This window comes from Phaseolus vulgaris, chromosome 3 (genome assembly GCF_000499845.2).
Source record: "Phaseolus vulgaris cultivar G19833 chromosome 3, P. vulgaris v2.0, whole genome shotgun sequence".
Classification (NCBI taxonomy): Eukaryota; Viridiplantae; Streptophyta; class Magnoliopsida; order Fabales; family Fabaceae; genus Phaseolus; species Phaseolus vulgaris.
Genome location: NC_023757.2, coordinates 29,368,467 through 29,386,293, shown reverse-complemented (window position 1 = coordinate 29,386,293; position 17,827 = coordinate 29,368,467). Strand labels below are relative to the sequence as shown.

Here is a 17,827-nt window from a genome sequence, read left to right as displayed (position 1 = left end):
AAAGTAAATCTTTACTCCATCAATCACAAAATATAAGATAGTAGTAACTAATTCAGCTTTTCTATCTTAGAAAAATGATTGAATTAAAAACTTTAAATGAATTTATCCGTAATTATAATACAATTTTAAAAATTACTATTATACATAGTTAAACATAGAAATAGAGTAACGTTGAAATTTTAATTCTTGAGTTTGCTTATCTCCATAAAAAAAAGAAAATTTCAGAATATTTATATTTCATGAACTAAAATAATTAAAATGATTAAATAAAAAAGCGTGAAAATATTTTAAATTGAGAGATTCAAATTAAAATATATAAAATCTCTAATTAAAAAAGGATTAGGGTTTTGGTTCCTTATTTTCATCTGATGTTTTTTTACTTGTATTGCCATGGAAAGGTAGTTAAACTTCCTATGGAATAACATTGAGATCAACTTTTGTCACCAGTCTTCAACGTTGAAGTATAAACCTTCCGTATTCTCCCAATCACCTTCGTCATAATTACCCTGTACTTTCTCATAGCAACATTACTTCTGCACAACCCATTTCTCTTTTCCATCCTCAACCGTTCCTCGTCACTACCCAAAACCGCACCACTCAAAACAAATGCCTCAACAAGTTTAGGATACAACATAACCAACGAATCCCTCAGTTTCGCCGAAACCTTCACCTTCGACTTCGAGCCCTCGCCGTCTTCACCGCAATGCCCAACTCTCACGCGCCCGTTCGCGTAGTCGGCGCACGCGCTCAGAATGGCATGCGCCCGGTCACGGAAATGGGCAACGACGAAGGTTTGGAAGTTCCGCGGCGGGCGGCGTAGCTGACAAAGCATGGTCCTACAGTTGAGAGCGAAAACGGCTTCATTGTAAGCCTGCGACCTCTTCTCCAAGAACACGCGTCCGAGTAAGAAAATCTCCGACCAAAAGTCGTTGAAAAACGGCTTGTCGTTTAGAACAAGCGCTTGGATCGAAAGTAACAACTGTAGCACGGTGGAGCGAGACGGGTCCCACCTCTCGTTTCTTCTCCCGATCCACGTGTTGATCAGGCTCAAGCACACCTGGCCATTGCTGTATAAGTTCGGGTTGACGGAGAAGCCGTAGGAGCGGAAATGAACATCCGGCGGGCTGGCCGGGTAATCTGGCGGGAACGCGATGTCGAAAAAGAAGAGACCGTCGTGGTAGGGGGTGCCGGCGGCGCCGACAATCGTTGCTCGGAGCAAATCGATGCGTTTCTCGTATACACGAACGTATATGGAATCGGGGAGGCCGCGGGCGAGGATTTTCCACTCTCTCATGATCCTCTTGTACACGTTACTCCCTACTCTGCTGAACCCCCTTGAGTCCACAACTGGTACTAGGAAGTAGTGGTCAGCGTCGTCCGATACGACGTCGAAGCGTTCCATGTTGTTGTTATTGTCGGTGCCTGCCGCCATGTGTTGCTTTGTTTGCTATGTCTCTCTGCAAGTGAGTGTTGCTGTTAAATACAGTGTGAGCAAGGAGCACGTCGCAGTTGATGCGCAATTTCAGCATTGAGTTGAATAAGAATAATCAACATACCACGTGCTCTCTTACAGGTTTCATCATCCAATAATTTCTCCATTTTTGCTTCCTTGTAGTTATGAAGGAAATAAAAGATGCTTGATTTCCACTTTATCTCAAATCTACTCCCTCTTTTAACCTTATGTGTCTTTCTTGCAGCATAATCATTTAATCTAATTAAATTGTTTCATTGTTTTTAGTAATTTTCTCACTTTCTTTTTTCTATAATTAACGTGTTCAACACAAATCTAGCAATTGTACACATATTCTCTGTAGGTAAGAATTACTTATATAAACACCATTAATGCTAATGAATAAAGTAAGTGAGCCTCATGTCATTGATACTTAATAGTGTATTTGAAAACCAATTCATGAATGCATATTAATGACATAATCAATAATCATTAATACTCATAAATTGCAAGTGATTCCAAATTCATCAATGAACATTAACTAGATAATCAATGCTCATTATTTATAAGTGGAACTTCACGCATTAATGAACATTAATTTGCATAATAAATACAGTACAAAGTTTTATCTCTTAAATCTATGTGCCTTCTCACACACTTTAACAACAAGTTGTTGTTTTTCAACTTAATTTCTATATATTTATTACGGGAAAGAGTAGTTATATTTAAAGAGTATTAATTCAATTTTTGAGTATATGTATATATATAATTTTTCACATTTTTTTGATGATTTTTAATTTTTTCTTATGATTTTAATTTTATTATAATTTTAAATTAGTTTATTATTTATAGATGAATAATGTGAAAAAAAAACTCATTAAAAAAAATTAAATTTAGAGACAAAAAATATTATTGACTAAGTTATATATTATTTTATAAATTAAAAAATATTAATATTTAGAGTAGTTTCTATTATTAATAGAAATTTATAAAATAGTTTTTAAATTAGTATCTAACATTAGTTACTAATTATTTTATATTATAGATAGTAACTAACATTAGCTAAAACCTTGATAGTTACTTTCTAGAATATAAAGTAGTTAGTAGATGAAATTTTGGTAGCTAATGTTAAATACCAATTTAAAGACTACTTTATAAATTTTTATTATAATAGAAATTACTTTAGATATCAATAATTTTTGAGTTTATAAAATGATATATAATTTAGTCAATATATTAATTAATTAGGTCTCTAAAAATATTTTTTTATTTAATTAATTTTGTTATGTAAAAATTAAATTTTTGTTCCGACCTCAAGTCGTTGGACAGCATCGCTAGGGTCAATCACCGCATTCGAGGTATTGTCCGCTTTGGAGGTTGGTGCTCCGTCACGGTTTTGTCCTTAAAAGGCGCATCGATTTCTGAGCGATGTGGGACTATATTGGCATACGGGAACAAGCCCCCCAGTCGAGGTCTAAGGGGAGTGGATCCCCTTAGTTGAGGGGCGAAGGAGCCTCTTCGGCCCTACGGTGGGCGCCATTGTTCCGACCTCAAGTCGTTGGACAACATCGCTAGGGTCAATCATCGCATCCGAGGTATTGTCCGCTTTGGAGGTCGGTGCTTTGTCACGGTTTTGTCCTTAAAAGGTGATATGAGTTGCATTGAACATAGACACTTTAGAAATCTTGAAAACAACATTATAGGAGAAGAATAACAACAATTAAAGGATCAAAGAGTGCTTAGAACAAAGGAAACGAAATCAAAATCACAAAACAACAAGCTGAAAACAGAATGGGTGCAAAGAAGCTTAAGGAGTCATCAATGGAGACCAAGCCTTCCAAAATGATGATCCAAACTCATTAAGAGTGCTATTTCCTTTTACATAACCGTGGAACATGATATAAACGCAATTGAAAACAGAAACAACAAGAACCGAACAGAAATTGAAGAACAAGCTAAGAAACACCAAATCAAACGGTGAAAAGGATGAAGAACACTAAAGCATTTGAAACTACCAACTGAAATTACAAGAGATGAGAGAATGAACACTTATTGAAGGAAGCTTGCTGGATTTGAGAATTTGGAACTGCATTCACGCCACTTGGAGTCTTGTTCCAAGATAAGTGAAAGGTTGCCGCCACTTGAAGCTCACCATTGGCACACAAGATAAGGCAAAGGAAGAAGAAGACAACAAAACTCACAATTTCTCTCTAAACTTGAGTATAGTTTCTCTACTTCTATTTTCCAATTCTGAAAATTACAAAGGAAAGCACCTTATTTATAGCCTAAGAGGTGCTGAAATGAGAAGCCAAATCAAATGCAAATTCCCTCCTAAATGACACTAAAATGGCGCCAACTAGAGCATGAGGAAGGTGTGACTTCCTTCCTAGTTTTGGCACCTCCTATATGACATCTACACCCCCCTAACAAGTCACATGGACAAAGTGACTCTCTCTAATACATTCACACCTATTTATTTAATATCCGCACCCCTACTCTATACAATAGAAATAAGAAGAGTCATCTTTTGATACTCTTGTCCCAAAGTTCTTGCCATGCTCCTAGTGACTCGTTGGGCTTGGGCTTCATGGGCTTGAGCGTCCTCTACTTGGTTTCCATCAAAAGGCGCTTCGAAGGGTGAAGGGAGGAGGGAGTATATAAACTGCCCTTGGCCTCGATTCCTGAGCGATGTGGGACTGTATTGGCATACAGGAACAAGCCCCCCATTCGAGGTCTAAGGGGAGTGGATCCTCCTAGTTGAGGGGCAAAGGAGCCTCTTCGGCCCCACGGTGGGCGCCATTGTTCCGACCTCAAGTCGTTGGACAACATCGCTAGGGTCAATCACCACATCCGAGGTATTGTCCGCTTTGGAGGTCGGTGCTCCGTCACGGTTTTGTCCTTAAAAGGCGCCTCGAAGGGTGATATGATTCCAATAGCAAGATATAGATGATTCTTTGACATTTTATGGAATCAACTTGAGTTGGAGATTGAATAGGCACTTTTCATAGAAATGGATCAATGTTCTATGTTTCAAGAACTCACCAAAACTTGCACCAAACACCAAACTCACATGGAAGACTCATTTCTTGCCAATTGAACCGATTAAAAGAGATAAGAAAGCAAAAGAACCGTTTAAATTGCTTAGAAACTGAAATGCACCGAACAAAACAATAGGAAATGAAGAAGAACCAAATGAATCAAGCAAAAGAGAAGAAAAACCAAACTAAAACAAGAATTAAGCTAAAGTACCGAATGAAAATGCAAGAATAGGAACCTAAGACATGTTTTAGCTTCGTATGAACATGGAGATGAAATGAATAGTTGGAGAAGAGAGGAACTTATGTGAATGAAAAGCTTGGTTGATGGACACGCCACTTGAAGTATGAATGCTCCAAGATAAGTGTGCAATGCCGCCACTTGAGAGAACCAAGGCACTCAAGATGAGACAAGGAAGAGGAGAAGACAAGTTCTCACACACTCAATCACCAATTTGGGAGAGTTTTTCTACATCAAACATCAATTCTGAATTATGAAGGACCCAAGCCCTCCTTTAATAGGAGCAAGGGCCGATCATGGCTTACAAAGCTTGTACCACAAGCTAACCAAAAGACTCCTAGGCTAACGCCTATAGTGACTCATGAAGAGTCACCTTCTAGAAAATTCTAAACTAAAGCCTAAAGATGCTTTACAAAAGAGGTATCTAATGTTTCCCTCTAAGCACCTTCCTAAAAACTATGTATTTAAACATTCTCTATTATTTACAATTTATACAAAAGAAACTATAAAGAGAGATATTAATTGAAGCCTATTCTTGAGTCTTCTTTTAGCTTGAAGAAGACCTTGGAGGTTCAACTTGAGGCATAGCACGAGTCAACATGATGGATTTAGTGGAGAAAGTGGTGTGACTCAGTTTAGTACTTACTTCTTTTTCTTTTTCATTTTCTCTTTTAGTTTTCATTTTCATTTGGTCCTCATGAACCTCTTTGGGAGAGAGATGTTTTAAGATAACCTTGCGCCCTTGGAAGGAAAAAGACATTGTATTGTATAGGCCATCATGTAAAACATGTCTATCAAATTGCCAAGGCCTTCCTAAAAGAAGTTGAGTTGCTTCCATGGGTACAACATCACATAAAACCTCATCTTTATACTTTCCTATTGCAAAGTTAATGAGGATAAAATTTAAAGTGGGATAAAATTGGGATAAAATTTATCCATTAATCTAATTTATCATTAATTTGAATTAAGTTTTTTAAAAAAGTTAAAATTTTAATAACAAGTCAAAATTTAATTCCAAATCTAAATATACTACGATTTAAATATAAATTATACTATGATTTGTTTTTGTCTGTAACTAATCATTTACAATATATAATGATATTGTTTCTATAGTTCGCAGTTCTTGTTAAGCATAATAGTGTAGCTTTATTTATTCATTATTTTTTTTATCTTCTTACTAAACAATTACAATCTCACACATTAATTATTAAAATAAAATAAATTTTTAAAAATTATTAAAATGAATAAGTTGTATTAAGATGATATAATTTTATTATGAAAAAATTCAAATTGTAATAAAGTAACACAATTTCATTATAATCAGATTTTAATTAATATTTTAATAATATTTTAAAATTTTATATATATGATTGTTTGAATAAACGTGAATCTAGTTTTCTAGTTGAGTTTTTAAAATAAACAGATTATCTAAAAGGAGGAAACATATTAAACAACTGAACTATAAAAAATTCATTATAGACTACAATTATAACTAAAACCCTAATCTATGAGACAATATAGGTGGTAATTATGGACATAAATGTTATATATAAATGATCATAAACTATAGTTTTAGATATAACCGTAATCTATGATGACTCCATGCAGTTAAACATAAGAGATCCAGAAAAGAGTATAGTCGGCAGTTTAACCGTCGTCTATACCCTCATATGGGTCTTTTATGTTTTTATTTAACTTACAATATAGACAATGGTTCTGTTAATAACCGTCGTCAATAGTTGTTTTATAGACTATGATTATTTAGTTATCGTTTATAATTCAAAATTATAGACATGCAAATAAACTACAGTTCTAAAACCATCTAAGAGCCTTAAAAACCGCTGTTTGAAAGCATTTCTATAGTAGTAAATTATTTTAAAATATTTGAATACCAATTTAAATTCTCAAGAGATTAAAAGTTTGGAAGATGAACCACCTTTACGCTTTAACGAAGTACATTCACTACCTTTAGATTCGCGATCATATCTACCCAACAACGAGTCCAACACAAATAGTAAAGAAACATTTTAAATGATACATTAGGAAGTGAACTTTAAACGTAACTCAACCTTATAAAAATGAATCATTATAGGTGAGGTTTGCACCCATATATATATATATATACTATAAAATGTCTTTATCTCTAGTCGATGTGGGATCTCCAACACACCACCCTCACGCCGAGATCTACCAACTCATGCATGAGACTATATATTTATGGGTGGTCCGATAACGAATGACTGATAAGCCCAACAAACTTTCACTATGATAGACTCTAAATGAATATAATACCATATTAGAAAGTGAACTTTAAGTCAAATTCAATCTTATAAAATCAGCTCATAAAGGGAGGTTTGCACCCACTTATATATTATGAAATATCCTTATCCTTAGTTGATGTGAGATCTCCAAAATAGCTAATCAATTTATAGTCCAAAAGTGTGAGGGACAATACGATGTAACTCATGCAACTAAGAAGTAATACGAAATAATTGCAAAAAAATAAAAACAAAGAATAATATATAATATAAGTCATACATCAGAAAATAAGAAATAAAAAAATATAATCCATTAAAATATTTGAAAGATGGAGATATTTATTTGAAAAGAAAGAACACGAGTAGATATAATAGAATGAAGTACATAAAAGGGGAAAAAAACTAGTATAAAAGAATTGTAATAATAGTCACTCAAGTATAAGAGTCAGGGTCTTCCACTATATCTAATCTAGTGGAAGTTGTTTGATAACTGTCGTTGTCAAATTAAAATGACTCTAGCGTAGAGATGTCTAACACTAGAGAGATGATAGTGTTGAGAATAAGTGAAAATTCTACTCAACTTTCATAAAGAAGTGTTTGATGAAGAAAATATGTTTGAAGATGTATAAAAAATTATATAGTTAGGATAAAGTTGTTTAAGTAGTCTTTTTCACTTTGATTCAACTTCATATCTCATAGCCATAATGAAGATCTTAAGCACAAAGGTCTTTTAAAAGGAGTTTTAAAAATCTGCTCAAGCTTTTCAAAAACTGATGTTACTGTACAAAAATTTAATTTGCTGTTTGATAAAACAATCGATTAATTTACACTGCACCAAAACTGTTTTCATTTTTCAAAATTCTGTTTTGTCTCCAAAATTATGTTTTTTTTTTCACATATTCAGTTTTCAACTGATCATAGGTTGGTTATGTTACCACCAAGAGCTTTTTCAAGATACAATATGTTCTTTCACGTTTTAACCTGTCATTTTATAACAATTTTCAAAACTGTTTTGATTTGAATCCTATAAAAAGGGAGTTTTATCACAGTTCATATCATCCCTTGCAATTACAAAGTGCTTACAATTTTCAAGTGATTTTCATTGAGGTTTTCATGAGCTTAGTTTTTGAAAGTTGTTAAAAACTTTTAAGAGTTCTTGTGCTGGTTTCTTTTTGGCTTGGGATTTGAAGTTCTGACTAGTGCTGCAGCTGTGAAGGATTCCGGTTTGGATTCTTTAGTCTGCAAACAAGGTGTTCTCTTTCCTAAATCTGTTTTCTTTGTAAAAGTGTATTTGTATATGCTTCTTGATAGTGTTTCTAGAAGTATAGTGTTGTTGAAATAATGTTTTTAAGCCTGTGTTCTTGGTTCTTGAAGGGTTCAAGAACTGAGTTGTTTGTAAAGATTGTTTGGTTTTTAGTGGAATCCATCTTGGTGTAAGGTGGGACTAGATGTAGCTCTTATTGAGTGAACTAGTATAATTCTATGTGTGTCATTCTTCTTCCTTAACCACTGCCTTTAAAACTAAAATTTGGAAATATGTGATGAAATAAATATGTTGTTTCATAATTGAATATGTTGTTTTTAACTGTTCTATTGGCCTGAATCATATTCTCTTTTCAAGATTTTGATAAGACCTTAATCATTCTTTCTTAAAATTCAAGGTATCCTTAATCTTTTACAAGGTAATACTCGAATTAAAGCTCTATAAGCAATCTTGTTCTAAAAATGGTTCAAGATTTCATCATATCAAAACTGGTTTTAAAAGATTTATGAAAAGTGCTTGCTGATTTTAAGTTCTTATTCCTCTTTAACAAAATTGTTTTAACTAAAACCTTTTGAAGCAAGTGTTTTAAAGGTTCTATTTTAAAAATCAGAATTAAAGATCTTGTTGCACTTGCTTTGATTCTCAAGTTTTTGTTTAAAATTGAAACTAAATCTTTTTTAACTCATTGTGTAAAAGGTTTAACACTGTCATTTGTATAAAGATCTAAACTGATAAGTTAGAAATAAAATCTGTTGATTCTAAAACTAATTTGTTGTATTTATGAAACTGCTTCTCGAATAAGAAAATCAATATGTTTTTCTTTAAATCAATTTGTTCTTTTTATGTTAGGGTTTCTTAAAGAGTATATTTGCAAAAAAATTTCTAAGTATAATTCAACCCCCTCTTGAACTTAGACTCCCATAATCTCAACAATTGGTATCAGAGCTAGAACTTTTATTTTAATCAAGTTTTATGTCAATATGGCTCAGTTTAAGTTGCCTTTTGTCGAGGGTGCGTCTATTAATAGACCTCCTATGTTCGGTGATGTGAATTATGCATTCTAGAAAATAAGAATGAAAATCTTTATGGAATCAATTGATATGGAAATTTGGTATGCTGTTGTGAATGAACCTTTTATACCTATGCATGTTGTTAAAGATGAAACTGAAAAAAAGGCTTGGTCTGATTAGAGTGACAGTGTCAAGAATATGAGCTCTTTAGAATGCAACCAGAAGAGACCATTGCTGATGTACTAAAGAGATTTACACATACTGCAAATCATCTAACCGGTCTTGTAAAAGCTTTTGATAAAGAGGAGCTAAATATCAAGATTCTAAAGTGTCTTGATAGAAGTTGGTAGCCCAAGGTGGCTGCAATCTCTGATTCCAAAGATTTATCAAATCTCTCCACTGCTACACTGTTTGGGAAACTCAGAGAACATGAGTTAGAGTTCAACATATTGAAGGAGCAAGAATCATTGGAAAAGAAGACCAAAAACATTACTACGAAGACTATTGTGGAAAATGAACTAAGTGAAGGAGAAGAGAATTCAGGGAAAGAAGAAACTTTAAATCTTGTCACCAAAAGAGTCAACAAGTTTTTAAAGAAGAAGAGTCGGGAAAGAACACAACCAAAAAGGAGGTACTCTAAACCGGATGAATCTAATTCCTCTAACTACACTTGCTTTGGTTGTGGTAAACTAGGTCATATAAAAATTGATAGTCCAAACAATCAAAGCAAGGACAAACAAGTCAGCAAGAAGGTTGAAAGAAGCAAATGAAAAAGGGCATATATTTCATGGGAAGATAAGGAAGTATCTTCATCAAGTGAGTCTTCAACAGAAAGTGAAGAAACAAATCTATGCTTCATGGTGAACAATGGAGAATCAAGCTATGATTCAATTAATAATTACTCAATTGATTTGGAAAGCCATGATCAACTGTTAATTGCTTTTAAATAAACACATGATGAAGCCAATAGGTTGGCTGTTATATGCAATAAACTAAGAAGTACAAATAATCGACTTGAACCAAAGATCAAAGCATTAGAAAAGGAATTTCATGATGCCAAAATAAAATTAGTTAGCCTTGAATTAACATGTCTGCATGCATCTATTAAAACCTGTGAAAATTGTAAAGGTTTAGAAAAGAAGGTTGAATACCTTTTAAAATTTTTATCAAATTTCACTAAAGGTAGGGAAAACCTTGAAAAACTTTTAGGATAAAAAATGTTGTCTTCAATAAAAATGGAATAGGATATAATCCAAGAAGAAAGAACAATGTTAAAAAGTTGTCAAGTTTAGCTTTCCATGCGAAGACAAAACAAAAGAATTACAAAGAAGAAAAAAAAACTAGGTCTAGAATGCGTTTGCTCCTATGAATACGGTCCAAAAGCTCTCTCTTCCTTCATCTGAAGTCTCTTTTATAACCTTCTTTTCCTTGCACAAAATTGGATTAAAAATATGTTATGACATTGTTTTACAATTATTAGATGCTTCATTTCCCGTCTCATATTTTATTCTTACTTCTCTTCTAAATATATTGTTTCCAATTTTCTTCATATTTGTGCATTGATTTCAGCACACTACAGTGAGAGTTATTGCAAAAGATTTTTTTGAATAATATTTTCAAAGTATATTTGCTCTATTTTGGAAGGATTTTGCAAAGGAATTTTAATTACAAAATTTGGAGAGAATATCCCTCCAGAAATTTGCATTCAATTCATTTTATAAGATATTTGCAGATTTAATTCTCTAATTCTTTACTTCAAATTTTGTTCTCTATTTTGATTCAAAGAAGCAACTTATGTTAAAAATACAGAATTAACAAAAATAACAATTAAGACCAAAATAAACCTAATTAAAAGGATATTAATTAAAATAATGAATTTATTTATTATTAGAATTCAAAAATTTATGATTAAAGTTATTAAGTGTTAATAGAATTATGCTCATAGTTTTCATTCCCTACCTAGTAGCTTTGAAAGCCTAAAAGAAGGATTCTATTTCGGATTCATCAAATACAATAAACAAGCAATAGTGATAGTATTTTAATTCCAATAGAGTCCAATCAAATTCTCTTTTATTTTCTACCTATTTCCTTTACCTAAGTGGAAAGCTAACGAATCTAAAAAAAAAAAAAGAAAGGGATTGGTTTTTTGTGTTATTGAATGTGGACATTTCGTCCTAGTCATAAATCAATGGGTAAAACTCAACCATTATCAAGACTAAAAGAAAGATGATTTCACAACTATTCTACATACATAATACTACATATAGAAAGTCACTGATGAACCTCTGTATAATATATTTAAATAAAATGTCACTTAAGTCATGGATGAGGATGAAAGTAGTTAGTGAGACAATGGATTAACAAAAGAAAGATTGGAAGCTCATTTTTCAACCATTTAGGAAAGTGAAAAAAGTCCTACTCTTGATAAGAAAATACCATACTAAAAATTATTCGTACCTTAAACATCTCATTCTAAATTATTTCAGTAGTGATTGAAGTTGTAACAATGTTAATCGTTGATTTATTATTCAAGACAAAGTTGTGGTACACTGTCGGTGAGAATGATGATTTAGAGTTCAAAATTTGGAAAAGAGTAGTTTAGTCACTCTTTTGTTTTGGATTTGAGAAAAAAAAAGTTGGAACAAAATGTCTTCAAATTTCTTTCAAATTCTCCTCAGATTTTTGGCGTAAGGAGATTTGAGTTTGTTGCCATTTTTTTATATTTAATTTTATTATTAAATATAATTGGGGATTTTCTTTTCCCTTCCCTTATATCTGTAGATAAGGGTTTTTTTTAACCACTTTTTCACTTTCTCTTTCTTACAATGAATAATAAATTACATACGGATTTTTAAGTGAGTGAGATAAATTTACATACGGATCTCAATTTCTGATTATTCATGGTTTTTTTGTTTTTTTTTTCTTCTTGTAGTCAATATTCAGTAAACTCGCAAATAAACTACTTAATGCATGTAAAGTAATATAAAAGAATATAATTATATAATTTTTATTAATATGAAGGAAAATTGTGATTTTTATGAAAAAAATAAATTATTATGTGATTATAAATTTTAATTAAACTTTTTAATATTTTTATTTTTTTAAAGTTGTATAGGTTTTTTATTTATTTAAATAATTCATTTAATTTAAATGAGTTTATCAAAGTATTGCTTAATTTTTTTATTTTCAATTTTTTTCCATTTAAACTAGTATTAGGTCAAATTTGTTTTTTTTTTATAATTTCATTATTTTGTAAATTTTAATAATATTATGTAACAAAACCATTAGTTATTTTAATTTATAAAGCTATTTTTAAAAATAAAATAAAATTAAAGTACATAAAAATTATAAGCCAATAAATATTAAAAATGGTGTAATAATTAACTGTTTTATAAAATCGAAATAAATAACAATTAATAAAGAGTTAAAGATAATTAAAAAATATAAAATAATAATAAAAGAAAATTAAATAAATTAGAAGCTAATGAAAAAGTAGATGAAGTAACTTTTAAAATAAAGTACTTTAAAATACTTATCAGATACGTTTTGTTTGGTCAAATCTTATCAAACATGCTTTAAATGGTATAATTAGGCAACGACGATGGTTTTAAGGTAAAAATATTTTTATTGCATGTATTTAATAAAGTATATGATTACATTTTAATATTTTTGAATTTTTTTTTAAGTTTAAATTAACTAAAAAATAAAAATGTAAAAAAAGAAAGAAAGTTATAGGACATAGAAAATATATCTCAGTATATTTTCATTAAGAACACTGTAAGATTGGAGTAGAAGGAGAGAGAAAGCAAAACATGAATATTGTAAAAGTGAAAGTTATATTAGAATGGATATAGAATATATACGTGAGAGAGTGAAAATAAAATAACAATACTACTAACTACCCTCCTTCAAAATCATTAGATGACTAGGGATATGTAAGAGTTGTAGATCTTGGTGTTGAATAAAGTCATGCACAAAGTGAAGATCGAGATCAAAATGTTTTGTTTTTTAGTGCATGTTGGGGTTAGCAATAAGCAAAACGACTCCGAAGTTATCACTGTAAATATTCAGTGTAGGATATGATAGGCATAATTCGTGAAGAAGATTACAAACCCATTTAATCTCAGATAAAGAAGCAACAATACTGTGATACTCGGCTTCTGTAGTGCTACGAGAGATAGTCTTTTGTTTGTTTGAAGTCCAAACTCTTGGATTGAGTCCCAAATAAACAATATATCCAGAGGTGGATTTTCGATCATCTGGGTCAGATCCCCAATTAGTATCGACAAAGGCGATATTGAAGCGTGGAGAAGGTTGAAGTAATAGGCGATGTGATGTAGTTCCAACAAGATATCACAATATGCATTTGACAGCTTTCCAGTGGTGAAGTTGAAGATGATGAAGAAACTGACAGACTTTGTTGACACTATATGATAATTCAGAACGAGTGGTGAGAATGTATTGAAATGAGCCAACAATGGATCTGTATAGAGAAGGATCATCAACGATTGTGGTTCCATCCCGTGTGAGACGAATGGAGGATATCATTAGCGTTGGTTGTGGTTTGGATGATAGAATTCTTGACTTTTGTAGCAAATCCTTGATGTACTTTGTTTGAGAAAGATGAAGGGAACCATTGGAAGTCCACAAAGCTTCAATGCCAAGGAAGTAATGAAGCCTACCGAGATCTTTGAGTCCGAAGTGTTGTTGTAGTGAAATAATTAGTGACTGTATAACACTAAGAGAACTTCTAGTTATGAGAATATCATTAACATAAACTAGAAAAAATAATGTAGTATGTGAGTCAGTTTTGATAAATAAAGAAGAATCAGATTTTGTTGAAGAAAAATCAAGTGAAGATAGAGTATGACTTAACTTTTGAAACCAAGATCTTGGTGCTTGTTTGAGCTCATAAATTTCTTTGTGAAGTTTACATACTAGTTGAGAATCTGTTTCAAAACCTGGCGGTTGAAGCATGTAATCTGATTCTTGTAGATCACCATAAAAAAAACATTTTTTTTATGTCAATTTGGTGAATAGGCCAATTGTTGAACAAACCAATTGTTAAAAGAATACGTTGGTTGCTGACTTGATCACATGGCTAAAAGTTTATCAGTAATCGAGGCTAGCATGTTGATGAAATTCTTTGGCGATAAGCCTAGCTTTGTGACGTTGGAAGTAATCATCAGCGTTGTACTTATTTTTTAACACCCACTTACAACCAATGGGTTTGATAGTAGATGGTGGTGAGGTGAGAGTCCAAGTATGATTGGCACGTAAGGCATCATATTCTTCTTGCATTGCGACAACCCAGTTATTATTTTGAAGAGCCTCTTTGAGCGTTGAAGGAAAAATGTTAAACTCACTATTAAACACTCGAGGTTTAAAAATACCATATTTACTTCTAGTGAACATTGGGTGAGCATTATAAGGAATAGGAGATGTATTGTGAGGTGATGAGTTGATAGTAGGCGGAGATAGAACAAAGGGTGATGGTGATGTAGAAGGAAGAGGAAGTAAAGGTATGGAAGGATGAGGCGAGGAAGGGGCGGAGGGTGATGCAGAAATAATAGAGTTGATATGATAAGTGAAGGATGTATCATGCATAGCAGGAGATTGAGTTGTATCAGATGAAATAAAACATGATGAGTAAGGAAATACAGATTCATTAAAAAGAACATGACGTGTAATGTATCTCTTATCAGATGGAGATTCGCAAATATAACCTTTATATTGTGGATTATAACCAAGAAATAAACATAAAAAAAGAATGAAAATTCAATTTATTTTTTGAAAAGGACGCATGAGAGGGTAACATGCACAACCAAAAGTTTTATAAAAATTGTAACCAGGTTGTGTGTTAAAAAGCAAATGATAAGGAGTATCAAAATTAATAACAGATGATGATTAAACGTTGATCATGTTCATAGCGGTGGTGAAGGCCTCATCTCAACATTTTATAGGGAGATTGATGTGAACAAGAAGAGTTAATCCAACATTTGTTATGTGACGATGTTTACGTTCAATAGATCCATTCTGCTCATGGGTGTAGGGACAAATCAAACAATGGTGGATACCATGTTCAACAAGATATGACTTTAAAAACAATTTTTCTTGGCATTGTCAGTTTGAATATTTTATAGAGTAAAACCAGCTCAGTTTTCAACCAAGATTTTAAAGGATTTAAAAATCGTAGCAGCATGAGATTTATGATGTAAGAGATAAAACCATGTGTATTTAGTGTAGGTATCAAGAAAGAAATGTAATAGTAAGAGCCATTGGAAGAAGCAATGGAAGATGGACCCCATATATCAATGTAAATAAGTTGAAGAGGGGTAGTGTAAAGAGTGTGTAAGTCAGTAAAAGGTAATTGATGATGTTTTCCAAGAATGCATGAATCACAAAATATTTTCTTAACAGAGAAAGCAATATTGCAGTGGTGCATAATACGATGAATTACACTGGCATGAACATGTCCAAACCGTGCATTGTATGTATCATTTGCATGTGAAATAGTAGTAGTATTAACAGTAGGTGGAGAAAAAGGAATAACATTAGAAAACACATACATACCATTCCTAAGCATCTCTCTTGAAGGATCTCCTTGGTGCCCGACTATTTTAGAAAAAATTGGTGAGGATGAAATTCAAATAAAACATCATTATTAAGAGCAAATTGAGATACACTAAGAAGATTTTTAGTTATGTGTATTGAAGAAGAGCTTTGATGACTCAAAATCTCCATGGATTGCTTGAAGGCTGATTGTAGCTTAGTTGAGTGTTTTATGGGATAGTTTGAATCCAAAAGTTGGTTTAATTTAAATCTTTTTAAAAGAGTGTTTTATGAAGAAGCAAAAAAACAACCAGTTGTTTTATCATTTCAATCGGTTGTTTCATACTTAATGTTTTTGAAACTGGTTTTGGCAGATTTGAATTTGGTTGACTTTGCTGTCAAACCAATTCAATCGATTGTTTCAATAAAACAACCGATTGTTTTTTTAACTACCTTAACATAATTTTGTTCAATGTGTTAAATCTGCTTTAAATATTTTCAAACTGATTTGGCTTTTATAATAAATGTTTTCAACTGCTAATTGGAGTATAAATGTTCTGTTATACGCTCCTAGCAGATGACTTACAAGATCAGTTTTGAAATCAAGTTTTCTCCAAGATTGCTTAAAGCTTTGGATATTTCTCTATGAGTGAAGTAGGACTTGTTGTGTACTTTGATTTGATTTGTACCAGGTGTGATCAATCCTATTTCTTCTTGATTTGTAATTCTGTAAGAAATGTTGTTCATAGAGTCAGAGAGTGTTCTAATTTGTGGTGTGATTGTGGTGTGCGAAAGGAAGTGTGTGTTCTTGAGGGGATCAAGATCACTTCTTTGGTGGTTGTGTGCTTGTAATCTGGTTGTTGGTTACTTAGTGGATACCCATAGGTTTCTAGGAATTGGATGTAGCTCTTGGTTTAAGAGTGAACCAATATAAAATTGCTTGTGTGATTCTTTCTCTCCCTTAACTCTTGCATATATGTTTTTAGTTATTTTTACACTTTGGTGATAAAAACAACCGGTTGAATTTATAGAATTCAACTAAAAGTGTTTTCTATTTTGTATTCTTTGATTCCTTTGGTTTTGATTCTTCTTTGACTTTCTTCATACCTTCAAAACTTTCAAAAAATGTTTGAAAAAAATTCACTCCCCTCTTATTTAAGGCCTACAATTCTAACAATGTGAGGAACATGGAAGAGATTATTCAAAGAAAACGTGCAATGATTATGAGGATTAGTATATACTGTAGTGCCAACATTTTTAATATACAAACTCGAACCATTACATATTTTGACTGTTTCAGATCCCGTGTATAGAGCTTCAGTAGTTAGTGTGGCTTTAACACGAGTGAAGTGATGTGAGGCACCACTGTCTGGGTGCCAAAAAGAATTTGTAGATGTAGAAGGAGATCCAAGAATGGAAGGTTCATTGGAGACATAAGGAATGGGTGCAAACTGTGAAGTATGAGTAGAAATAGATGGTGTAGAATGAAGTTCATATCTATGCCGACAATCATAAGCGTAGTGACCATTTTTCCAGCAAATTTGGCACTGAATCTTTGATGAGTTGGTAGAGTTTGAGGAGAAGGAGGAAGCAGTCCATTAAGGTTTGGAGGTGGGTCTTGTAGTAGTGGATAAAAAGAGATGTTTAGGAAGCAAAGGTCGAGAGGAACCACGAGCATGACGTTGATTATTTGAGAAGAACTTAGAACGAGAAAAAGATGCAGTTTGTGCTTGGAGAAGATCAGTGACTGTATGATATTTTTCCAGACGCTCTTCTTGGGCTAAAAGAAGAGCTTCAACTTGTTCTAGGATATAGGAATCGATTTTGGAGGTGACAAAAGTGATAAAAGCATCGTATTCTTCAGGAAAACCTTCAAAGATTGCTTCAATGTGATCCTTAATGGTGATGGGAGACCCATCAGTGGTTAAGAAGTCAACAACTTTCTTGATATATTGAAGAAAAATAGAAATGGATTTATCGCGTTTGGGAGCACATAGAAGCATTTTGAGTTTCTTGA

At 32.4% G+C, this 17,827-nt stretch overlaps 1 protein-coding gene across 1 annotated transcript; it reads right to left on the bottom strand.

The window, feature by feature from the left end:
* Nucleotides 1-306: 306 nt before the first annotated feature.
* On the bottom strand, nucleotides 307-1,681 carry LOC137805859 (putative ubiquitin-conjugating enzyme E2 39). Its single transcript, XM_068605760.1, has one exon. The coding sequence runs from the start codon at nucleotides 1,430-1,432 to the stop codon at nucleotides 431-433; it is 1,002 nt and encodes a 333-aa protein (XP_068461861.1). The 5' UTR covers nucleotides 1,433-1,681; the 3' UTR covers nucleotides 307-430.
* Between the last annotated feature and the right edge of the window lie 16,146 nt (nucleotides 1,682-17,827).

Bases quoted from the DNA above. Each gene is read 5' to 3' on its own strand.
- LOC137805859 (XM_068605760.1), bottom strand. From the start codon at position 1,432: ATGGCGGCAGGCACCGACAATAACAACAACATGGAACGCTTCGACGTC.